General features: G+C 38.3%; 1 protein-coding gene across 9 annotated transcripts in view; it reads left to right on the top strand.

Moving 5' to 3' along the window:
- The window catches only part of ARHGAP42 (Rho GTPase activating protein 42), a 287,751-nt gene extending 261,695 nt beyond the window's left edge, over positions 1-26,056 (top strand). For 6 of the 9 annotated variants that reach the window (XM_072795140.1, XM_072795142.1, XM_072795144.1 and 3 more), the window contains 5 exons: positions 452-832; positions 1,198-1,354; positions 3,575-3,637; positions 20,226-20,305; positions 20,736-26,056. In XM_072795140.1, coding sequence (XP_072651241.1) covers positions 452-832; positions 1,198-1,354; positions 3,575-3,637; positions 20,226-20,305; positions 20,736-20,824 — 770 coding nt within the window. In that variant the 3' untranslated portion in view covers positions 20,825-26,056. Of the gene's footprint in view, positions 1-451; positions 833-1,197; positions 1,355-3,574; positions 3,638-10,768; positions 14,224-14,790; positions 16,791-20,225; positions 20,306-20,735 lie in introns of those variants that run through there. The other 3 variants (XM_072795141.1, XM_072795146.1, XM_072795148.1) reach the window with 3 other exon arrangements.
- Positions 26,057-26,419: the final 363 nt, after the last annotated feature.

A 26,419-nucleotide genomic window follows, 5' to 3' on the forward strand; every position in this document is an offset into this window, starting at 1 on the left:
AATTCTTTTTCAGAAGCAATTTTTTCTTAAGTAGGCTTCCACACCCAGCATGGAGCCCAGTGCAGGGCCCAAACTCATGACTCTGAGATCAAGATCTGAGCTGAGATCAAGAGTTGGACACTTAACTAACTGAGGCACCCAGGTGCCTCTAGAGGCAAATCTTGTCTGAATTCAAGTGGCCCACTAATCCTTTAAGAAGTAACATTACTTCATAGGGTCAGGGTACACATACAGTCTCGCTTGAATAGTATTGAAAAATACTTTCACTAAGTTGAAATGCATATTTTAAAGCCTTTCTTCAGAACTGAGGACAGTTCTCCATACTTGGTAAAGGCCTGTCACTTCCGTGGGATCAGGTGGCCCCCGAGCACATACGAGTTGGAGAGCGGAAGGGTTTGGGTTGTGTTGTTCTCAGTAGAGAGCCACTGTTGTTTTCTTGGCACCCACTCAGGTGACTCTTACAGCAGCAGCCCAGACAGCACACCCATGGGGAGCATTGAGTCTCTGTCCTCTCACTCCTCTGAACAAAACAGCACAACCAAGTCTGCCTCCTGCCAGCCCAGGGAGAAATCTGGAGGGATTCCTTGGATCGTATCCCCATCACCTTCCAATGGACAGAAAAGTCTCGGAATTTGGGCAACTAGTCCTGAATCAAGTTCTAAAGAAGATGCAACCAAAACGGATGCAGAATCAGATTGCCAGAGTGTTGCCTCCATCACCAGCCCAGGGGATGTTTACCCACCCATAGACCTGGTCAGGAAAGGGCCTTATGGGCTCTCAGGACTGAAAAGAGCCTCAGCATCCTCTCTTAGGTCCATCTCTGCAGCTGAAGGTAAAGCAGTTTTGAGCTCAAGTAAAATGCCATTGTCTCTGTATCACCTGCTGGATTATTCAGCATGATTAAGCAGAGAAAAGTTAATGGTGAAGGGGCTAACAATGCTGTTCCTGAGCTGGGATTTTTGAAACTGTGCACTGTGACTTTTTTCCTCGATCTTTCCATCGCTGTGAGGTGATGTCTTTGTAATTACTGTACATTCTGATCTCCCTGCGTGATGGGCTGCTGTGCTCAAAGAACATTCTGTACCTTCTCAGTTGGGCTTAGAGAAAAATGCTTCCTCTTGTTATGCACATGTACTGTGTTACTGCTATTATTTTGTCTGATAGCTCCTTGCCTGTTTTCTTGGGTTTTCTTTTTAGGAAATAAGAGCTACGGTGGATCCATTCAAAGCTTAACTTCTGTAGGTTTCAAAGAGATGCCCAAAGCGCCATCAAACCCAGACTTGCCTCCAAAAATGTGCAGGAGGTTAAGGCTAGACACTGCGTCAAGCAATGGCTACCAGCGACCTGGCTCTGTGTAAGTGAGAGAGAGTTTGCATTTGTTGTATCTTCTCGGGATACACAGGAGTTGAGTATGTCCAAAAGAACCCTTAGGAGTCCCACAGCTGATTGCCTCATTTATAGCATGGGAACATTCAACCTTTGTAGGACCCGACCCTCTTCTACAAAGGATGTACAAATTTAGAGTATGCTTAAGATATATATTTTATGTATCTTATGTAATGTGATATATATTATATTATTCATTACTATATATTATATATTATAATATATTTTATAACATATTAATTTTATATATATATATATGTATATATATATATATATATATTCCACACACATAGGATTTTAGGCATTTGCCGTACAAGCAGAACTATGTCCCAATTTGAAGTTATGAGAATATATGTATAATATAATAGTTTTGAGCTTTGAAACTAGACATTCTGTAAAAGCTAGACATCTACCTCTCAGCAGAGCAAACTGCCCATATCCCAGCTCCCCCACCTCTTTGTTAGAAGTACAGCTGCCATCTAGATTGTGAGGGTTTGTTTTCTCTCCTTTCCATCACAAGTCTCCCCTACCTGAGTATTCACTGGAGCTCATGGAGAACAAGGAGGGTGAAAGGCAAAGGAGAGTACTTTTAATCAAAAGACCCAGAAATTTAAAGGCAGATAGGTTAGAGTACATGTATGTAAATAGGAAGAGGACAAAGAAGAGAAAATGGGAACTTGGATAAATGAGGAAGCAAAAAAAGGAAAGTTTTTATCCCTTTCATTTTATTTTCCTGACTTTAACTGAGCTTTCCAAATGCTATGTGAGCTATTACTGGGCATCTCTACGTATGTTATCTCTTAATGTCCTTTGCGTCCCTCCACAGTAAGTAGTAGAAACCTCATTTCAGAGATAATAAGAACTAATACTTGGAAAATTAGGGAACCAGTTTAATTACTCATTGAAAGTCTAGTAAGACATTTCGCTAAGCCTGTTTCTGTTGGAACAGTATCTTAAATTCATTAGTTCATCACCTTCTTTGACAGAACTTTATGATTTTAGAGTGTGTTTGACATACATTATCTCTCTTGGTCAGAAATCCAAGTACCACTATATAGACAAATACTATATTTGTAAATCTGTCTACTGCCCGGTATGTATAGTTCTAGCCATTATGCAACATTAAATTTTAAGCCAATATATAAAGGGAGATAGCAGGGATCCCTGGGTGGCGCAGCGGTTTGGCGCCTGCCTTTGGCCCAGGGCGCGATCCTGGAAGACCCGGGATCAAATCCCACGTCGGGCTCCCGGTGCATGGAGCCTGCTTCTCCCTCTGCCTGTGTCTCTGCCTCTCTCTCTCTCTGTGAGACTATCATAAATAAACAAAAATTTATTAAAAAAAAAAAAAGGGGAGATAGCAGAATATAAACCCCATCCTTTGTGAGGGAAAGAAAAGATTTGCTTCTGTTTTGTAATTGTACTGACAAAGTAGAAATTAAAATTATATTCTGTATTAGGTGTAAAATGACCTTTCAAATTATCAACTGGCTAGGCTCTGAGAGAAAGGTTTATCAATTAAAGAAGTACAACACACTTTAAAAATCTAATTTAAAACATCATTCATGGAATTTGATACTGTGTTCTAATAAGTATAGAAAGTCTTCTCATTACCCCAGGGTGCCTTAGTTTTAATATAGTCTCACTTTCTCAAATAGACCTGCCCTGCCTCCCATGATTTGAAATAAGATTTGAACCCACAAATGTATTTATTGGTCACTTATTCAGAGTTCCCTTATTTCATTTTAGGAACTATGTTCAAATATTTAAAAAATATGAAACATTTTAGAATTACTTTGTCTTAGCTATCAGAATGAACAACCATTCTTTTGTCTTGATGATTTGATTCTTCCCTATGGCTCCACAGGAGTCAATATCACTGCTAGAAGCTGCGTGGGAGAAAATGTCTTTTTTACTGCTCCCACAGTTTTCTGAACTAGAAAAGATGAGAATGATAAGATCCCGGGGGAAGTACCTATAGGTTTATAACATCTGGTCTGAGCTGGAGAATAAGTCTAAAAATTTCTTCCACATTAAAGCCTAAAACAAATAAAATTCAGGTCAAATTTTGGAGATAGTTCATAATTAATTATTTTTGGTTTATGTTAACTGATAACCCTGAATTATACTTTGAACTCAGTGATTTTCTGATAGATTTTAATGGAACTTGCATTTTAAAATTATCTTTCAGTGTGGCAGCAAAAGCACAACTGTTTGAAAATGCTGGTTCACTTAAGCTGATTTCTTCTGGGCGGTAAGTTCTCAAAACCCTTAATGTAATATGCAAATACATAAAATAGTGGCGACATCAATTTATTGACATGTTGGGTCATCTTTGACCGCTCTGACCTTCAGGTCTGCAGATGGTCAAATCCATACCCACTGTCTCCTCAGAGGGGGAAAAAAAAAAGGGCCTGTCTGTAAACAGCATTTAGCCCCTCAGACTGTTATAATGATGCCTCACTTACTTAAATCTTCATGAAGGAAGGGTTTCAAACAAGTTTTCAAAAAGATACAAGTTGCCATAACCCTTGGCATAGCAAAGACTCCTTTGATGAAAATTTGTGAAATTTTCAAAAGTATATTCTTTTTTTTTAATAATTTATTTTTTATTGGTGTTCAATTTGCCAACATACATAATAACACCCAGTGCTCATCCCGTCAAGTGCCCCCTCAGTGCCCGCCACCCATTCACCCCCACCCCCCCCTCCCCTTCCACCACCCCTAGTTCATCTCCCAGATATAGGAGTCTTCATGTACTGTCTCCCTTTCTGATATTTCCCACTCATTTCTTCTCCCTTCCCTTCTATTCCCTTTCACTATTATTTATATTCCCCACATGAATGAGACCATATAATGTTTGTCCTTCTCCGATTGGCTCATTTCACTCAGCATAATACCCTCCAGTTCCATCCACGTCGAAGCAAATGGTGGGTATTTGTCATTTCTAATGGCTGAGGAATATTCCATTGTATACATAAACCACATCTTCTTTATCCATTCATCCTTCGATGGACACCGAGGCTCCTTCCACAGTTTGGCTATTGTGGCCATTGCTGCTAGAAACATTGGGGTGCAGGTGTCCCGGTATTTCATTGCATCTGTATCTTTGGGGTAAATCCCCAGCAGTGCAATTGCTGGGTCGTAGGGCAGGTCTATTTTTAACTCTTTGAGGAACCTCCACACAGTTTTCCAGAGTGGCTGCACCAGTTCACATTCTCACCATCAGTGCAGGAGGGTTCCCTTTTCTCCGCATCCTCTCCAACATTTGTGGTTTCCTGCCTTGTTAATCTGCCCCATTCTCACTGGTGTGAGGTGGGATCTCATTGTGGTTTTGATTTGTATTTCCCTGATGGCAAGTGATGCAGAGCATTTTCTCATGTGCTTGTTGGCCATGTCTATGTCTTCCTCTGTGAGATTTCTCTTCATGTCTTTTGCCCATTTCATGATTGGATTGTTTGTTTCTTTGCTGTTGAGTTTAAGAAGTTCTTTATAGATCTTGGAAACTAGCCCTTTATCTGATATGTCATTTGCAAATATCTTCTCCCATTCTGTAGGTTGTCTTTGAGTTTTGTTGACTGTATCCTTTGCTGTGCAAAAGCTTCTTATCTTGATGAAGTCCCAATAGTTCATTTTTCCTTCTGTTTCTTTTGCCTTCATGGATGTATCTTGCAAGAAGTTACTATGGCCGAGTTCAAAAAGGGTGTTGCCTGTGTTCTCCTCTAGGATTTTGATGGAATCTTGTCTCACATTTTGATCTTTCATCCATTTTGAGTTTATCTTTGGGCATGGTGTAAGACAATGGTCTAGTTTCATTCTTCTGCATGTGGATGTCCAATTTTCCCAGCACCACTTATCGGAGAGGCTGTCTTTCTTCCAGTGGATAGTCTTTCCTCCTTTAATGAATATTAGTTGACCATAAAGTTGAGGGTCCACTTCTGGGTTCTCTATTCTGTTGCATTGATCTATGTGTCTGTTTTTGTGCCACTACCACACTGTCTTGATGACCACAGCTTTGTAGTACAACCTGAAATCTGGTATTGTGATGCCCCCAGCTATGGTTTTCTTTTTTAAAATTCCCCTGGCTATTCGGGGACTTTTCTGATTCCACACAAATCTTAAAATAATTTGTTCTAACTCTGAAGAAAGTCCATGGTATTTTGATAGGGATTGCATTAAACGTGTACATTGCCCTGGGTAACATTGACATTTTCACAATATTAATGCTGCCAATCCATGAGCATGGAATATTTTTCCATCTCTTTGTGTCTTCCTCACTTTCTTTCAGAAGTGTTCTATAGTCTTTAGGGTATAGATCCTTTACCTCTTTGGTGAGGTTTACTCCTAGGTATCTTATGCTTTTGGGTGCAATTGTAAATGGGATTGACTCCTTAATTTCTCTTTCTTTAGTCTCATTGTTAGCGTATAGAAATGCCACTGACTTCTGGGCATTGATTTTGTATCCTGCCACACTACTGAATTGCTGTATGAGTTCTAGCAATCTTGGGGTGGAGACTTTTGGGTTTTCTATGTAGAGTATCATGTCATCGGCGAAGAGGGAGACTTTGACTTCTTCTTTGACATTTTCAATGCCTTTAATGTCTTTTTGTTGTCTGATTGCTGAGGATAGGACTTCCAATACTATGGTGAATAGCAGTGGTGAGAGTGGACATCCCTGTCTTGTTCCTGATCTTAGGGGAAAGGCACCCAGTGCTTCCCCAGTGAGAATGATATTTGCTGTGGGCTTTTCGTAGATGGCTTTTAAGATGTTGAGGAATGTTCCCTCTATCCCTACGCTCTGAAGTGTTTTGATCAGGAATGGATGCTGTATTTTGTCAAATGCTTGCTCCACATCTAATGGGAGGATCATATGGTTTTTGGTTTTTCTCTTGCTGATATGATGAATCACTTTGATTGTTTTATGAGTGTTGAACCAGCCTTGTGTCCCGGGAATAAATCCTACTTGGTCATGGTGAATAATTTTCTTAAGTACTGTTGGATCCTATTGGCTAGTATCTTGTTGAGAATTTTTGCATCCATGTTCATCAGGGATATTGGTCTATAGTTCTCCTTTTTGGTGAGGTCTTTGTCTGGTGTTGAAATTAAGCTGATGCTGGCCTCATAGAACGAATTTGGAAGTACTCCATCTCTTTCTATCTTTCCAAACAGCCTTAGTAGAATAGGTATGGGTTCTTCTTTAAAGGTTTGATAGAATTCCACTGGGAAGCCATCTGGCCCTGGACTCTTGTGTCTTGGGAGGTTTTTGATGACTGCTTCTATTTCCTCCCTGGTTATTGGCCTGTTCAGGTTTTCTATTTCTTCCTGTTCCAGTTTTGGTAGTTTGTGGCTTTCCAGAAATGCATCCATTTCTTCTAGATTGCCTAATTTATTGGCGTATAGCTGCTCATAATATGTTTTTAAAATCGTTTGTATTTCCTTGGTGTTGGTAGTGATCTCTCCTTTCTCATTCATGATTTTATTAATTTGAGTCTTCTCTCTCTTCTTTTTAATAAGGCTGGCTAATGGTTTATCTATCTTATTAATTCTTTCAAAGAACCAACTCCTGGTTTTGTTGATCTGTTCCACAGCTCTTCTGGTTTCGATTTCGTTGAGTTCTGCTCGAATCTTTATTAACTCTCTTCTTCTGCTGGGTGTAGGATGTATTTGCTGTTTTTTCTCTAGCTCCTTTAGGTGTAAGGTTAGCTTTTGTATTTGAGTTTCTTTCCAGTTTTTGGATGGATGCTTGTATTGCGATGTATATCCCCCTCAGGACTGCTTTTGCTGCATCCCAAAGATTTTGAACGGTTGTATCTTCATTCTCATTAGTTTCCATGAATCTTTTTAATTCTTCTTTAATTTCCTGGTTGACCCTTTCATCTTTGGCAGGATGGTCATTAACCTCCACGTGTTTGAAGTCCTTCCAAACTTCTTATTGTGATTTAGTTCTAATTTCAAGGCATTATGGTCTGGGAATATGCAGGGGACGATCCCAATCTTTTGGTATCGGTTCAGACCAGATTTGTGACCCAGTATGTGGTCTGTTCTGGAGAAAGTTCCATGTGCACTTGAGAAGAATGTGTATTCAGTTGAGTTTGGATGTAAAGTTCTATAGATATCTGTGAAATCCATCTGGTCCAGTGTATCATTTAAAGCTCTCGTTTCATATAAATAATAGTGAAAGGGAATATAAGGGAAGGGAGAAGAAATGTGTGGGAAATATCAGAAAGGGAGATAGAACATAAAGACTCCTAACTCTGGGAAACGAGCTAGGGGTGGTGGAAGGGGAGGAGGGCGGGGGGTGGGGGTGAGTGGGTGATGGGCACTGAGGGGGATACTTGACGGGATGAGCACTGGATGTTATTCTGTATGTTGGTAAATTGAACACCAATAAAAATTATTTTATTAAAAAAATAAATTAATAAAGCTCTCGTTTCTTTGGAGATGTTGTGCTTAGAAGACCTATCGAGTATAGAAAGAGCTAGATTGAAGTCACCAAGTATAAGTGTATTATTGTCTAATTATGTCTTAACTTTGGTTATTAATTGATTGATATATTTGGCAGCTCCCACATTCGGAGCATATATATTGAGGATTGCTAAGTCCTCTTGTTGGATAGATCCTTTAAGTATGATATAGTGTCCCTCTTCATCTCTCATTACAGTCTTTGGGATAAATTTTAGTTTATCTGATATAAGGATGGCTACCTCTGCTTTCTTTTGAGGACCACTCGAATGGTAAATTGTTCTCCAACCTTTTATTTTCAGGCTGTGGGTGTCCTTCTGTCTAAAATTAGTCTCTTGTAAGACAGCAAATAGATGGGTCCTGCTTTTTTATCCAGTCTGAAACCCTGCGCCTTTTGATGGGGTCATTAAGCCCATTCACGTTCAGAGTTACTACTGAGAGATATGAGTTTAGTGTCATCATGATATCTATTCAGTCCCTGTTTTTGTGGATTGTTCCATTGGACTTCTTCTTAAAGGGGAATTTTGAGAGTCCCCCTTAAAATTTCTTGCAGAGCTGGTTTGGAGGTCACATATTCTTTCAGTTTCTTCCTGTCTTGGAAGCTCTTTATCTCTCCTTCCATTTTGAATGAGACCCTTGCTGGATAAAGTATTCTTGGCTGCATGTTCTTCTCATTGAGGACCCTGAATATACCCTGCCAGCCCTTTCTGGCCTGCCAGGTCTCTGTGGAGAGGTCTGCTGTTACCCTAATACTCCTCCCCATAAAAGTCAGGGATTTCTTGTCTCTTGCTGCTTTAAGGATCTTCTCTTTGTCTTTGGAATTTGCAAGCTTCACTATTAAATGTCGTGTTGAACGGTTTTTATTGATTTTAGGGGAGGATCTCTCTATCTCCTGGATCTGAATGCCTATTTCCCTTCCCAGATTAGGAAAGTTTTCAGCTATGATTTGTTCAAGTACATATTCTGGCCCTCTGGCCCTTTCGGTGGCCTCGGGAACACCAATTAAATGTAGGTTTTTCTTCCTCAGGCTGTCACTTATTTCCCTTAATCTATCCTCATGGTCTTTTAATTGTTTGTCTCTTTTTTCCTCAGTTTCCCTCTTTACCATCAACTTGTCTTCTATGTCACTCACTCGTTCTTCCACCTCGTTCACCCTCGTCATTAGGACTTCTAGTTTGGATTGCATCTCATTCAATTGATTTTTAATTTCTGCCTGATTGGATCTAAATTCTGCAGTCATGAAGTCTCTTGAGTCCTTTATGCTTTTTTCTGGAGCCACCAGTAGCTGTATAATAGTGCTTCTGAATTGGCTTTCTGACATTGAATTGTAATCCAAATTTTGTAACTCTGTGGGAGAGAGGACTGTTTCTGATTCTTTGTTTTGAGGTGAGGTTTTTCTTTTAGTCATTTTGCTCAGTGCAGAGTCGCCAAAAACAAGTTGTATTGGGAAAAGGAGAAAAAGAGAACAGAGAACGAAGGAAAGAAAAGAAAAAAGGAAGAAAAAAGAAAAAGAAGAAAAAGAAAAAAAGGGTGGGAGAAGCAAACAGAAATAAAAAATTAAACAGCAACAACAAAAAAGGAACCACGGGGGAGTATCTTCTGATTCTGTATACTTAAAGTCCCCTGACTTCCCCTGGAACTTGTCCGTCTAGCTGGTCTTCTGGGGGAGGGGCCTGCTGTGCTGATTTTCAGGTGTGAGCACCTGGGGGAGCTGCTCCGCCCCCTGCCTGGTGCAGGGCTCAGTGGGGGTTGTTCACCCCGTGAGGCCGCAGGAGGAACAGCCCCAGTGGCGGGGCCAGCTCTGCAGCCCTGGAGTCAGCCCCCGCAGTAGCTCCGGAGCTCTCCGTCTGCAGGGCCTGGAGGCTCCGGGCGGGGCCGCTGATCTGCTCAGCTGGGGCAGGAGCGTCCTCGCTGTCCTGGGCCCTCCCGGCCTCTGCCTGCTCCCCCCAGCTGCTCCCGCCCCGCAGCCCCCTCCGCGGAGCCGCCCCCGAGCCCCCCGAGCTGCTCCCGCCCCGCAGCCCCCTCCGCGGAGCCGCCCCCGAGCCCCCCGAGCTGCTCCGGGTCCCCCGTGCGCGCTGCAGCCCTTAGGGAGCTCGGGGCGCTCTCCCGGGGCGCAGGTGTCTGTTAGTGTCCCCGGGAGCCCGAGGGCATCCCCGCCCTCCTGGGTCCTGCTCCACCTCCCCGCGAGCCCCTTTCCCCCGGGAAGGTCGGTGCAGCTCCTGCGTCTCCGGGACGGGGCTCTCCTGTCCTGGGGACACTCGCCCCGGCCTCAGCCCGGCTCCTCGCGGGCCCCTCCCCCTTGGAGGCCTTTTGTGTCTTTATTTCTTTTTCCCCGTCTTCCTACCTTGATGGAAGCGCGAACTCTTCTCACTGTAGCGTTCCAGCTGGTCTCTCTTTAAATCTCAGGCCGAATTCGTAGGTTTTCAGGATGATTTGAAGGTTATCCAGGTAATTTGGTGGGGACAGGTGATTGGGGGCCCTACCCTTCTGCCATCTTCCCCCGCCCCATCAAAAGTATATTCTTTTTTTAAAAAAATGTTTAAAGCTTTATTTGAGAGTACATGCACACAAATGGAGGGAGGGACAGAGGGAGAGAGAATCTCAAGCAGACTCCCTACTGAGCTCTAAGCCTGACATGGGGCTCCTCTCACAACCCTAAGATTACAACCTGAGACGAAACCAAGAGTTGGATGCTCAACCGATTACGCCATTCAGTGCTCCTCGAAAGTATATTCTTGACTTTTAATAGTGATAAAACTTTTTCTGGAAGAAGGTTTATGCATTGAAAAGTATGCTTATTAAAAAAAAGAGAAAGAAAAGCATGCTTATTCTTGTTCACAGTGTTGCTGTAGAGCTGATTGGCCCAAGTAGCTCTTTTTTTGAGTACAGTTCTTCATTCAGATTTCCCATATTTTACCTTCAGGTTGTGACATCTTGCTGCTGATAATCTGCTTGCTTCTAAGATTTCACTTTCATCTCCTCCTGTTCCAAAATGATCTTCTCATCCACCGTGGGCTTTTTTTTCTTTTAATTTGAGTATGTATGAAATACTGGAATTTTTTAGTATTCTCATTTGCCTGTTTTTGTTTTATTTTACCATTAGCATCAGGTCCAAGTCATTCAATAAATAAATGCTTGCTATTGAAAGAGCATATGAGAGCCCTTGAAAAACAAACTTTGATTTTTCCTTTGAATGTACAAAGACAATTTTGATCATCCCAATTTGCATAATTAACGCTATCAAGTAAGGGAATCACAGTTAATTGAAGTATCATTGTATAGTTATTTTAAAAGTTACTCAACCACTATGCTATACACCTGAAACTAATATAGCACTGTATATTACTATACTGGAATTAAAATTTTTAAAAAGTTATTCAACCATAGAATTTTTATTGATTAGGGGATCCCTGTTTGCCTCAGTGGTTTAGCGCCTGCCTTTGGCCCGGGGTACAGTCCTGGAGTCCCAGGATCGAGTCTGACATCAGGCTCCCGGTATGGAGCCTGCTTCTCCCTCCTCCTGTGTCTCTGCGCCTCTCTCTCTCTCTCTCTCTCTCTCTCTCTGTCTATCATTCATAAATAAATAAATAAATAAATAAATAAATAAATAAATAAATCTTTAAAAAGAAAATAATTTTTATTGACTATTTAAAGTATGTTGACTTTATTGACAAGTGTTTATTAAATACCTACACAGTGTTGGCTTGTGGGAGTTACTAGAGATAACACTGTCTTTTTTTTTCCCCAAGGCCTAGCAAGGGTCTTTGTGTATTAATGTTTTTAACTTCACAGAGTAGAGCCACTTTGGTATCCTCCTGGGATGTTGGTTAATGCATTGAACTTATGTAACAAATCCCAGCGTACTTGCGTTTAACTCCATCCATAATATCCTCACCATCTTCCCTTGGTGAAAACTAGGTACTGTGTATGTCAGAGCAAACATCATTTCTCTGAACCTATCATCATTTCTAGGCCCTAATTAATTTAAGGGATTTAACTTTGCTACTTCTATATTGCCATGTAGTTGAATTGCTCCACTAGGTGGAGTCCTTTTATTTTGAAGCTCTAAATCCCTTAACTCAAGTTCTGTGATCAAAGAGATAATCCTTTAAAAGCTTTAAGTAAACAAGCTATTAATGAAGTTAACCAGAACACTATCATATACTCAAATGTTCAACAATCAGCCTATGCATTTTTAACATGCTTTTAGGTTATACTCTAAATCAACTTCTAAAGGCTGTCGTAAACTTAGAGCTCACCAGAACGTTGAAGGTTGAAGTCTACTTGTCAGCAATCCCGTAGCATTTGACAGTGTCATAACTTTTCACCAAGAGACAGGCACAGTGGAGCACAACTGACATTGGGGGCAAATAGACCCATGTTTAAATTCTTGGTCTACCACTTCGTAGTTGTAGTAACTTTGGAGTTACATATTTAGGAAATCTATTTTCTTTATCTATAAAATGAAAGCCATAATTCTGCATTTGACAAATTATTGTAATGTACACTGTAATGTATTTGAAGTACTTGGTAAATTCTCTGTAGATGGTGTCCAATAGTAACTATTATTGTTATTATTTAAAGTGCTTGCCTGAGATATTCAGGCCTCTAATTAATAAACTAGTGGTACTTAATCAGTTATCTGATACTCTCTTGTACCATTAAAAAGAAGTGAACAACACATAGAAGTTGAGGGCATCTCTCTTATTAACCTCCTACAATGCTTGTTTTGCTTTCTTTCTAGGGAGCTCAGGGTTACCCTTGAGTTGAATCTTAAAGAATGATAGAACCAGTAGTGGGTAGTGTGGGTAGTAGGTTGACTAGCCATGTTTGGGAAAGAGACAAGGTGGGAGATTTCAGTGGATGGCTTTGAATAACAGGAAAGTAACACCTCTAGGAGTTACTGAAGACTCCAAGTCATTGAGCAAATGGGTAATCTAATCATTTAATCATTAGAACAAATCTAATCTAATCAATGAACAGATCATTTAAGTAGTTTTTCTAGGAGGTTGTGAAAAGGAGAGAACAGTTAACCATTTAAGGTGAAATTGGTGAGATTTAAAACACCTTAATTAGGGCAATAACAAAAGCATGAAAAACTATAAGGAGAGTTTATGAATCAGAGCAGTATTGGACAACTGCTTTGATACTTTGGGAATGAAAGACATTTAAAAAAAAAAAAAAACTCCAAGTCTTTGAGACTGTCAAAAAGAATGGTAATTTAGTTTCTGATCTTGGCTTATGAGTACATAGGAGGGAAAGGAAAATTTTAACCATAATGTTTGAGGAGCCTGAGGAACATTGAGAGGCAAATTGTGTAATTGGAACCAGGAGATAACATGGAGTTTGGTGCCATTTGAGAAATTTCCACACAGTGGTTACGATGACATTTCAGAATATAGGTGAGGTCTGGAGCCTACAACCAAGAAAGAATTCTTGAGATGTCTTTGGTGCAAAATGCTGGTTTTATTAAAGCCCAAGGACAGGACACTTGGGCAGGAAGAGCTACTGCCTGGGCCTGTGAGGGGTGACTGATTATATACCTGGGAGTTGGAAGGGGTCTGGAGATAGCACAAAATTAGAGATAAGGAATTTTGGAAGCAAGGTTTCCAGGACCTTGAGGGGCCTGGCTATTGTTGGGCAAAGGTCACTTGTTACCGTCTAATAAAACCTGAGTCATGAGACCCTTCAGATGTCTTTCGGTGGGCCATGTGCTTGGAGGATGATTGCCAACATGTGTCTTGGGGGATAGAGATAAAGGGAAATTTCAAAAGGAATTTCATATGTTAAAGTAAACTTACAGGCTCCTGGGGGATGGGCTAAGATTGCCTTCTGCCCTTAGCAAAGTATGAACATCGAGGCAGTTGAGTCCGTAGAGGAATGTCCCTCTGCCTGTTTCAAGGACTTGTCAAGGTACTGCTCTGGGCTTGTGCTTTGTCCTCAGCTAGTCCTCTGTTCCCCCATCAGTTACACTGCATAAATAATGGTGAGGGTACTCCAGGATGGAGCATACTGAATAAAAAAGGAAAAATGGCTGAGGTGAATGATTTAAATGATTTAAAGGTCAAGCAAAGAAAATGTGAAGGAATGATCAGAAGTAATGGTCAATGTGGTAGAAGCAAAAATGTCAAGGAGATCATTAGAGGACACTGGTTTTAATCTCTAAAGTATCACTGGAAATCTTTAAGAAATGAGGTTCAGTGGAATGGAAGGGGCCACTCTTCAAGGGAGCTTGACCTGTAAGACTTGTTCATGTGAAGATTTCTGAGTTGCTACAGACTCTGAAGCCAGAATATCTGAGACTGAGGCCTGGAGAATATGAATTTTTGACAACTTCCCCAAATGATTCTTATGTAGCACAAAAAAAAAAAAAAAAAAAAAGAGTTTGAGAACCATTTGAATACAGAAAAATGTCATAGTACCTAGAATATCCCTGAGCAGACATTAGTTATTTACAGTTGTTCTCCTTAATCTGGAAAATGCCTTCAAGAGCTAAATGTCACTAGACTCTGTTTTACCATTATAAAAGCATGTGGAAAATGATATCTGTAAAGCCTTTACCCCAATGTTAGTTATACTTGGGCAGAAGGAAAGATCCGCTTTAAAGTAATATAATTTAGGCAAGCTATACAAGTATCTTCCGAAGGTTGAATTGAGAATTATGTGCTTGAGAATTAAGAAAATTTGGAGCGTCTGGCTCATTATAAGCAATCACATATTTCTGTTATCATAATTTCAAACCAGTGTTTTGTTTATAATTACACAGCACCAAAGCAAAGCTCAACACATTGTTCTTGTCCAGTAAGTTTGAGATTTAAGAAGGCTGTCACTAGTTTATAGCATAGTGACACATGTAAGATACACATAAGATAAATCAATGTGCTTCATTAAGAAACACAAAAAGAATCCATGATTTTTAAGAATAATATTTTTTTCTTCTTTTAGAGAATGTGGAGAATATTAATCGACTAAAAAAAGTGAAGGGAAACCACCTCTGATTTCATCACCTGAAGATAACCACTGTTAGCATTTGGTTCACAACCACCTAATCTCATCTAGGACCATGGTTCTCAAACTTTTTAGTCTCAGAACACTTAAAAAAAACTCATTGACAACCCCCAAAGACCTTTTATTTATTTGGATCATATCTATCTATATTTGCTATAGTAGAATTTTAAACAATTTTTTTAATTTATGAATTTATTAAAAATGTAAATAAGCTCATGTAATTCTTTTTGTTAGAAGACAGAATTGTGATTATTCACTGTTATTAACAATCAACAATTATCAAAAATAGAAATGATTTTTTTCAGTGGTATTAAGAGACTTCACAGATAATATCCAAATAGTCACCAGAAATATTCTAGATCAGCAATCAGGAGATGTAGACTCTAGCCTGATTCTGCCATACATAACCTTAATTCCTTAGACTTCATTTCTACATATAGAAGATGAACCAAGGAAATGACCTGTTTCTTTTCAAAATCCAAATTCCTATCAGCCAAGTCATCTGATGACCACAAGTCCTCCAGCATTTGGGGGTGACTCTTTTCTGTGAAAGTCAGGTAAATAATGTGCCTACCTCCGGATCGTAGCAGGGTCTAGCTTCTTTACCTCTTCCAAAGGCCATGTTCTTAATGTGTTTAAAACAACACAAGTTGTTTCATATCCACCACTAACCCAGGCCACATGGAAGCCCACTCCTCTTTTGTGGCCATATACTGAACATGCTGTAATCAGCTCCCATTCCTTAATGATGTTGACTGCTGAGAGCTCAGGAACTGACACCTCTTCCTTAATTCCACCAAAGCACCACTAAAACAATAACAAACATTTTTAAAAGGCCATTACATATTAGTAAAAATAAAATAAATTTTATGAAAAATATTTTCTAATATAAAGAGTTACATTATTTTACATTTTTTACAGACCTCTTTAATATATGGCATAATAGGAAATAAATGGATTCTCATATACACTTCATTTGCTGTCAGAGCAGTTATCCTCTCAGGGTCCCATATACCCATCCACCCAGGTTCTCCTTGACTGTACTTTATGAACCACTCACTCCTCCGTGATAAACACGGAAAAGGAACCATGAAGGTTGTATTCACTGTATTGTTCCAACATAGTGCCCAACGCAGAAAAGATGCTCAACAAAATTGTTAGATAAATGAATAAAATACACATTTTTTAACTTAAAAAGCCTTCATTAGTTACTAGGGCACATGGATGGTTCAGTTGGTGAAGCATCAGACTCTTGATTTCAGCAGGTCATGATCTCAGGATCGTGAGGTCAAGCCCTGTGTCATGCTGAGCATGGAGCCTGCTTGAGTTTCTCTCTCCCCCTCTTCCTCTGCCCCTTCCTTGCCTGTTCACACAAGTGTGGACATTTTCTCTCTCTCTCTCTCTCTAAAAAAATAATAATAATAATAATAATTTATTACTCACATTTTCACTTCATTTTCAGCGGAGTTGCAATACACATGTCTTTGATACAAGCAACTTTAACTCTATAAGGGCCCATGGAAGTTCTATAGCATTGAGGTGTTCAATATTCAGACAGATATCCAAGCCAGAAACAGCCAGTATTTGTTGAGAGAAAACTAAGAAAGGAACATGTAACTAATTTAAGAAATCTCCAACCAGTGACCAAGAAGCAAATGCAGAATTGATTGTAAATAGTCATGTGCAATTTAGAGGTCTTGCAAGGACAAAATTTTTGTAAAACATTTGCTTTACGTGCTAGCACTGTTTCATGTCATGTGTTCTTCTACTTTATTATTTGTAATAGCTGCCTAATGCTTTACTGGATTGGTGTGTGTTAATTCATTAAATCTTCTGATGAAGGGACGCCTGGGTGGCTCGGCGTGATTCTGGAGTCCCAGGGTCGTATCCCACATCAGGCTCCTTGCATGGAACCTGCTTCTCCTATCTCTGCCTCTCTCTGTGTCTCTCATGAATAAATAAAATCTAAAAAAAAAAAAAAAAATCTTCTGATGAAGATTTAGGTTGTGATTTGTTTTTAGCCTTTGTATATGTTATTACTTTAGCAACTTTTTAACTATATCTGTGTGCATTTCTCCTTCCTTCATACTAAAAGTGTGTGTGTTTGTGTGTGTGTGTGTGTGTGTGTGTGTGTGATATTAAGTGGCCCTCCAGAAAACATTGTATCAATTTTGATTAGGTGACATTTTAAAATGTTGCTTATATTAAGATAATCATTGTGAATTTTGCACACTCACCCTATCAAACCTTTGTAAGTCTACTCATCAGTAATAGCATTTAGAATTAGGAGTGGGTCTTGTGAACAGATCATCCTCTGGATTATAAGGAAAGAAATGGCTTTCAGGATGCTGAGTGCCGTTACCTTACTCTACCATGCAATAAGAAGCAAGATTTTCAAAATCCTTTTCAAAGGATATTAGGATCTTTTGAAGAGAGACTCAAAAGGTGACAGAATTATTTCATATCTTCCTCAATATACCAAGGCAGTAAAAGAGGAAGCATTAGCACCTAGAGAGAAAACTTCACTGTCACAAACATCTACATTAAATCATCAAAGCTCTATGCTGAGTTCACACCTGTAGTTACAGATCTCGGCAGAAGAAAATTATACCTGTCTGTCATATGCACAGATAATTGAAAAGTCATGACAGATAATATTTTGTGCTAGGTATTTTTGACACATTTAACAATACCCATTTATTTAGAGCATAATTACTCTACATGCCTCCCCCATGCTATCCAATCCCATAAAATACTATAGAGAGAACATTCATGTGTGAAATATTAACAAAAATAGTTTGGTTGCATTTAGAGTATAATTTCAAAAACTGTATCATTATAAGGATTATAATATCTTCTTAACGATTTGTATAACTGAAAATTGTTTCTTAATGCATTGACTAATGATTCAAAGTAGTAAGACTTACTATTAGAGGAAATTTTTGCTGTTAGAAGATTTGAGTTTTTGGGAAGCCTGGGTGGCTTAGTGGTTGAGTGTCTGCTTTTGGCTCAGGTGGTGATCCCGGGGTTCTGGGATCAAGTCCCTGCATGGAGCCTGCTTCTCCCTCTGCCTATGTCTCTGCCTCTCTCTCTCTCTCTCTCTCTCTGTCTCTCTCTCTATGTCTCTCATGAATAAGTTAATAAAATCTTTAAAAAAAGAGATTTGAGTTTTTGAAAAACCCTTATATACTTTTAGAGAAATGGCTGGAGCCCTCAATTACATCAGATACAAGATTATAATATCAGATCAAATTATACCAAATTAGATTAAATTATTATAATTGGAAGATTATAGGAAAAACTAATATTCTTTCTATTTAAGATTACCATGGTCTGGTTCTTAGAAGTCTTCATAACTTGGTAGTATCCTCTTTCCCCACCCCACCAACATGTCAGCAACACTCCCATGCATACACATTCATGTACTTGCATGCACATATACACACGTACACAGGGCTCTACTCTGGGTACCTGTGCTTCCTCAGTTCTTCCGTAGACCAAGTTGAGTTGGGCTAGTAGCCATTCCTAAATCTGTCTGCTGCAGGCTGGCCTCACAAACTTTCTGGAAGTACAGCCTGAGACTCACCTCATGAAATAGACTCTGGGGGTAGGAACATAATTTTTCTCTAATTTTTAACTTCCTAATTTTCAGATATCTGTTTGAAAACTCCATTATAAATGAGCTACTCTCGTTCTGGAAGTGTAGGGAATAAGACCCAGCATCTAGTTCCAACAGGGAAATTTAATAATGTTACACTGCTCTTTGAGAAAGCTGTAGATAGCAAATACTGCTTGCTGATGCTTCTTTGCAGGGAATAAGTACTGAGACCTCAGGGAGAAAAGACAGGGTACCTTCAGTCTTAAAAGTCCTCATCATGTAGAAAACAGACCCCAGAGCATCTTACCTTTTTTTCAATTCATTGATTCAGCAAATACTTACTGAGTTACTAAGCATCACGCATCATTCATGGAGCTCACATTCTAATTGGGGAGAGAGAATTATGGAAATATCAATAGTAACAACAGAATACCAGCCACTAAATACCATTCAGACTTAAAACAGGTGAGTATGATACTTGCCTCGGCACCTATTTTTTATGTGTGGTCAGGAAGACCAAACCTTTAGCAAAGCTTAGGAAATCTAAGGTGAACTAGAAGTGCACAGCCATGTGAAGATAAAGAGGAAAACATCTCGGGGCAAAGCTCTGATAGTCCTGAGGTAGGATTGAGTTTGGCATGTTTGAAGAGGTTAAAGCAGGCCAGTGTGACTGGAGTATAGTAGGTGAGCAGAGGCCGGTACAGAAGAAGCAGGAGATACTGACAGGTACCTGTTTGTGCATAGTGTGGAGGCTAGAATTGGAAACCAGGTGAAAGGCTGCGTTTGAAGAAATAATGTGGTCATCACATGATTATCAGAACCTTTTTCAAACTGCCCCAGAGCTTCTCTGTGTAGAATGGATTTAAGGAAACAAAATAGGAAGCCTAGAGGATTTAGAAAGCTAGGAAGCCATTCTGTGAGCCACACTAGAAATGAATTTAGGTTGGACTCTGGTTGTGATAGAGATGGTGAGAAGTAGGTGAAGTCAGGATAATTTGTACATTGTATCAAGGTAATTGGATGTTGAAGAATAAAGGTGACTCTTCGGTGACTTGATGAGTTGATGGCTTTTTAGTGTAGGCTCAAATATTTTAAAATAGATCTCTTATAAATCTCTGAAATTCTGGCTTCTCTTAAGAAACTATAGTATCTGGTTACATTGAGTATGAATTTTCATATGGCAAGAGATGGTGGGACCTGAGTGTTGGCTTCCCACTTTAGGAGATGTTATAGGCTCTGTTTTGCAAAGCCTCCATCTGTCCTCATCATCTCCCTGACAATGAGGCTATTGTTGGTTGTCATTTATCATCAATTTATCCTATCATTTTTTCATGTATCATGCCCACTTAATTTATTTACTGTACTCTGTAGGCCTTAAATTTTGTGGTCTCACCTCTGATAATCTAGAAAGAACTAGAAAAAAAAAGCTTTAGGGTACGTATGAACTTCTGTATAAGTGTAAAAATGGCCTGTTTGCCAGCGTACTGTTCTATAATAGTATTTAAAACCAATTTGTGCTGTTATAAGCCAGGTTAATTATCCATGGGGACATTTCCTGAAAGTACAAGAAGAGTTTTTGGTGTGCTCTTAATATTTGATTTCTTGATTAAGTGACACAAGTGTATTCAGTTTGTGGAAAATGCTCTTATATATACTTACATATGTGTTTTATGTATATTATACTCCAATATCATACAACTAAAAACTAATTTGAAGTATAAATGTACTTGAGTTGAGTGTTATGGATTTTATAAATTGCTTTTTCCCCCTTCAGCCAAGCCAAAGCCATGTACTCATGTAAAGCAGAGCACAGCCATGAGCTTTCCTTCCCACAAGGGGCGATATTTTCTAATGGTAAGTATGCCCATTCCCTTCACTAACTAAAGTTCATTATCTTGGGGACGATGAAGGAATAGTGTAGGGATAAGAAGCTAAAATAGAAGCCAGGAGACTCAGAATCTAGTGCCAGCTCTGCCTCTCATAACCTGTACAGGTGAATGCATCAAATTCCTCTGCAGCCCAGTTTGCTACTGTATATATGAGAGAGGCAGAAGGAAGAAAGGATGGGGGAGATAGGAAAGATGGAAGGATAGGAGGGATTGGGGAGGACGAGAGATTGGTTACATGAATGGAAAAGGACATTTCCAGCCTTAAAGATGCTATGACACTGTTTTGACAACTTGAGTGTATATATGCAATCTGATGTGGATTTTTACCCATTTGTGTACATAATTATTTGGGGCTAATGTTGAATGAATGACATTTGTTTTTTATTTTTTGTCAGTGTACCCATCAGTGGAACCAGGATGGTTGAAAGCAACTTATGAAGGCAAAACAGGACTAGTTCCAGAAAATTATGTTGTCTTCCTCTAATACTGTTTAGTGGATGGCAGTATCTTCATGGTATCCATGGTAACAATAATAAGTGCTATGATTTTATCTGACACAGATATGGGAATCAGCCCGCTAAATGAAAACTAAATTTCTATCAGGTTTCTACACCAGCAGACTATGTAGCTCCCTATACATGGAAAAGAAAAAAAAAAAAATCCTTAAATTGCTTGCCAGCCATTCTTTTTATTTTTTACTTCTTGACTGGTTTCTTATTTTAAAAGCTTTCCTCCCCTGTTTTTTCTGATAAGTAAATCTGTACATTGTCTCTTCTATAATAATCGTAGAATCTCAAATACTATATGAAGTACTATATCCCAGAAATTGGGAAACTAGAAATTTGCTATAAGGATTTTTAGATCTGTCCTTTACTGTCTGGCGTTTTCTGAGGAACCTTGAAATCATGACTTAAAAATGTGATTTAATTTGTTCATTTATTATTTTTTCTTAAGAATTTACGTCTTTTATATAAGATTGTTTGGTCCTAAACATTTCAAACAATAAGTTTTTTTCACACAACTTTATTTTTATTTGTTTACCAAGTAGATGATGATATTCAGAAGGAATAATGTATATGATGTCTATAAATGAAGCCAAATTAAGTCATACACTGATTTCAATATAAACACTCCATTCAGTATTCCAGATGCCTTCTCTGGGCATAGAAGGAATCAGCAGATTATTTCTGTCAAAGCCTGACAATGAATATGTGGGTATTTTGCATTCCCCTAAAGATCTTCACCACAATACCCAACACTACCTTTACAGCAGAAAGTACCCATAGACCATGAATAAGCAAATTAACATGGCTTAGTGCCAACACAACTTATTTATGGATCCTGTAATTTGAAAATCAAAATTCTGTGTGTCCCAGCATGTCATTCTTCTGTAAATTATTAAAATCAATTTTAAAATAGAAATATTTTAGCGGATGGGCAAACCTGGCAAGCAAGATTTAATTCATGGGTCTTGGTTTGCTGACGCCTGGTTTAGGGAATGTGTAAAACTATCTTTATTATTTTGGGATTTTATGAAATTTTACTACATTAACATATAAATACTGATAAGTCATATGCACATATCATCTGCTAGTGGGATTATAGTGGCATCACAAAATACAACTACAATAATAGGAAAACAGTGTAAAAAATGCAGTTTTAAGGCATGCAGCCTGAATTCTACTTGTAACACTGTGAAGTGTTAACATATTTTATTGATACCTAATTTGGGCTTTTGAGAAATTCTTGTACAAATGATAAAGTTGTTTTTTAAAGACACAAGTGGAGAAGCCATGCCTTTTAACTTCTATGCTTGTGATAGAAACCAAACATAAAGATACAGGATTCTTAAATTTTAAACCACAGATTTTAAAATTGTTTAACCATCTTTAGCAGGAATAAAATCTGTACATGATTTTCTTTTATACCTTTCAATTTACAGCCTTTATTAAGAATTTCACTGAACTTATAGAGCATAGAAATAAGTATTCACTATCCATTTAAATATATCATCAACATCTGGTCATGCATCAACCATTATTTATATTCCAATTATTCTAATATAGTATTTCGATAAATACCTGCATGTGGCAAGGAGTCTTTCTTCTCAAGATTCCAAAAAGCTGGTTACTCTCATTGCCTGCCACCATACTGATCCACTAGGCCATGATATTTTACTTGTTACTTCAGAGTTCTTCACTGTACAGATACTCAGGTACTGACTTGCACAAACCTCTTTTTATGTGATAATATAATCTGTAGTTTCAATCTCTTCCACTTTAAATGAATGTTTCTAGAGTTCACAGGTTAAATTATATGTGCATGCATATACACACAACTATGCCTTGCCTTTTAGATTTGCTTTTAAAATTAAAAATGGAATACTGGATTAGAACTTAAAAAGAATAACATTAGATAGAATCAAACCAGAAATAAATACCAGTGCATTGAAATAAAGGAATGAAAAATATTTAATGTTGTGAAAATTAGTAATAAAATGAAAAAAATCTGATAAATTTTATTTTTTTACCTTCTGATATTGAACTTTGTATACTTATAATCAGGTGTTGCTAGAGCTTTTTGGTCTCTAGATCTTTGGTGGCCCTTACTAGAGATAATAGCATTGCTGACACCCTGACTACCCTCTGCTGGAACAGAAGGTCGTTTTTCCAGTGTACCAGTCCCTTAGTTTAAACACCCTTGCCATCATCTGGCATTCTACTAGATTAGAACCTCTTAATGGCAAATTGATTTTCTTCCAAAGATCAACTTGACTCCAAAGAAAGATTCAGAATTCTACTTCAGGAGCTGCATAGAGAAATTTCAACCTTCATTTTATTTTCACACAGCCCAGAGTGTTCCTTCCTCTAATTTATCTGAGAGCTAATTCCATTGTGATCAGTGAGGAGTTAAAGGTTTTACTGTATAAGACGTGGATGTGAAGCCCTCATTTCTCATAGTGAGGCACTTATTGTGGTATTACTTAGTATGGTCCTTTTTCTGAAACAAAAGTATAAGTGCTTGTTCGAATTGTACTTCCTTTTGCAATTTTAACATTTATGGAAATGGTCCTTTTTCTTCATATTGATTACATGTGTAAGCAAGTTATGGCCATAAACTGCAGACAGACTAAAGCTGCTTTTCCTTAGAAATAAGTTTCCTACAGATAAGGTAGTTATGAGCATTGAGAAAATCAAGACGTGCTCTAACTTACATGGTACCTAAATTACACAAGATAATGGCAGTCATTGAAACAAGATCACATTAAAAATTGTAACCACATTTCAATAATGAAACCTTAGCTTTTCAGGGGCAATATGAAGATATGTTACATCCACACCTTCAGAAAGCACAGTGTGGACACTCTAAACACTACTTATGGTATACTCAGTATGAGGAAGAGATTGATAAATCTAAGCTAGTCATCCTGTGTACTATGTGAAAATATCCCTAAGTACAGAACACTTACATATTTAAAAGGTGCCTCTTTTGTTATGCCATAACTCTACCAAGTTTATAGAAACTAGTCAGTTAACTGAAGGTTTTTCTTGTGCTATGTGTAAATGTCTGAAAAGTAAAACAATCTTTGTATTCCTGTGAAGACCATGAAGTATGAGGAAGTGCCATTTCTTCTTATTTGATTTGAGTGGTTTGGGTAGTTGTATTGGCTCTCTGTGCTTTGTAATGTGAATGAGTGCAACCAAATTTCTCAACAATGGCTTCTTAGCTAGCTCTTTCAGGGGTGGTGGAGAAAAAGATATATACTTTATAATCTCAAACTATCCAAGTTCCCAAGTAGAAAAAATAAAGATAGATAATGACTTATTCCTATTCTATAATAATTGGTTTTACATATTGTGGCACGCCCTTTAAAAACCCACCAGTTTAAAAAAAAAAAATCCACTAGGTTGTAAGGAAAAAAAGTCTAGCAACGTAATCCTGTGGTGATAACCTCATTCACCCTGTTATTCCCAGCCTCATTCTTCAGGTCTATGTCTATTTCTGATATGAGAAGGATATCACTTATAGATGCTGGTGTAGAAGAGTTTTTTCAAACAACTGTATTTGTAGTGTACCCCTCAGTTATGTATTCAGGATGTCTTAATTAGCATTTAGAACTCCAACTTGAATTAAACTTTTTTGCCTTACTGAGTCAAGTAAGTCGGTAAGACCATTTACAGTCAGATTTTGTTCTTTTTTTTTTTACAATACCTTTGTAATTTGCAGCCGTTACTATGTATGACCTAATAACATCACTGAGTAGAGCTCCAAATCTTGGTAAAAAGAAAAAAACAAGAGACTTTACTATTGTCCAGAAGTTATTCTGCACTTGACTAAAGGTTTCCCATTATGGTAGAAATCGCTATTTACTTTTGGTTCCAGTCTTTTTTGGTTACCTTCCAAAATCAAAACATGTTTTACAAAGTAAGTTAAACTTCCTGAATAGTCTATATCCCACCTGTCTCCTGTTGATCTACAAACTTACTGCCAGGTATTTATCAACTAGTCTTAGTTGATATATTCACTGTATCCTTCTGTTGCCACCAAAATCTCCTGGCTTCAAATGTGCAAGTTCTACTTGTAGTAATCTTAGGTGAACTCTGGCTTATAAGTGAGATGTACTTGTAAAGGGTCAAATCAATAAATAAGATTTTTCATTTTTTTATGGCAGCTACATCCACTGCTTTAAATAAGGAATTTCAAATAAGAATGTTGACAGTGCTCACAGTGAACCATTGGCAGAAGACTGATCTGAATATGCTAGATCAGTGTTTAGAAGCTGTTGTATTGGTTAGGGAGCCCGATAGGTCATCCCTTCCTCTCTGACCCTCAAGACAGATGCCAGGTTCAGAGGTTGAACATTTCTTGGTGCTACAGGGAGAAATGGAGTCTCTGTGCTTACTCAGGAGCCCCAAAAGGCAGGGGTCACTTATAGTTATTACAAACATAAATATCCTTCAACATCCAAGATGTTTATGTACAGGGCTACAATAGGAATCTAAGTGATGGAGGGAGCTGGAGACCAAAAGTGCTGATACCACCTCATTAGATGATCATTTTCTCCCCTTTGTACCATCTGCCGTCTCTTAGCAGTGTTTCCTTTGGTCTTTACCCTTCCAGGGTTGAGAGTAGCCTAATTTTGCCTTGAATCCATTCAGTTTCTTAGATTAAAAGTGTTCATTGTTTTATACGTGGTAGCATGTTAGAACTTTTATATATGGCTTTGCATCTTCATTTACCTTTTTACAGAGAATACAGCCTGCACATGATTTATGCTTAAAATCTGAGATATCACCACATTGAGGGCTGTGACTTCGAGAAGAGCTGAAGCCTTTACAACTAAATAGGGAGTTTGGCAGGGAAGATGACTTTTTTTAAAAAAATTCAGAATCCTATTTATATACTGTTAAAATTTGAAGTACTATAGTTTATGTTAAAATTGAATATTTAGATACTATATTTCAGTACTAGAAATTTTTTGTAGCCACTAACATGACAGATTAATAAATATGGTGAAAATGATTGTCAGTAAATTATCATATTGAATTGTTTGTAGTGTTTCTGTATTTGTCTTCACTTTGTGTATATATACACACATATATATAAAACATGTAAATAACCTTATGTTATTCCTAATCTCAATTGCCACAATATCTTTAATGTATGTTGACACTGTATTTGAAATTACTTTAAAAAAATAAACGATGTAAACACATTTTAATTTAGTTTTTGTACTTCAAGAGCCACTGTGTTGGAGGGCAGCCATCTTGGATTCATATGGAGAAAAAACAAACTTTCAAGTACTATGAATGGTCATTTTGAATGTGGCTGAGTGGAAAATTATAGCAGAATTAGTAACCTTTTCCTGCCAGTTGGACCTTTTCCTGAGAAATTGGCATTATGATAGATTCAGAAAGATGTTAATGTTGGTACCTACCTATTAATGATGCAGATGTCTACAAGAGAGAAGTAAATGAGCCATAAACAAAATATCAAATATAACAGGTATGTATGCTTACCTGAAAATATAACTTTGCAAAAGTTTACAAATGTACTATGGAAGAAGTTTCAACATGCA

Source organism: Canis lupus, chromosome 23, assembly GCF_048164855.1.
Source record: "Canis lupus baileyi chromosome 23, mCanLup2.hap1, whole genome shotgun sequence".
Lineage (NCBI taxonomy): Eukaryota > Metazoa > Chordata > Mammalia > Carnivora > Canidae > Canis > Canis lupus.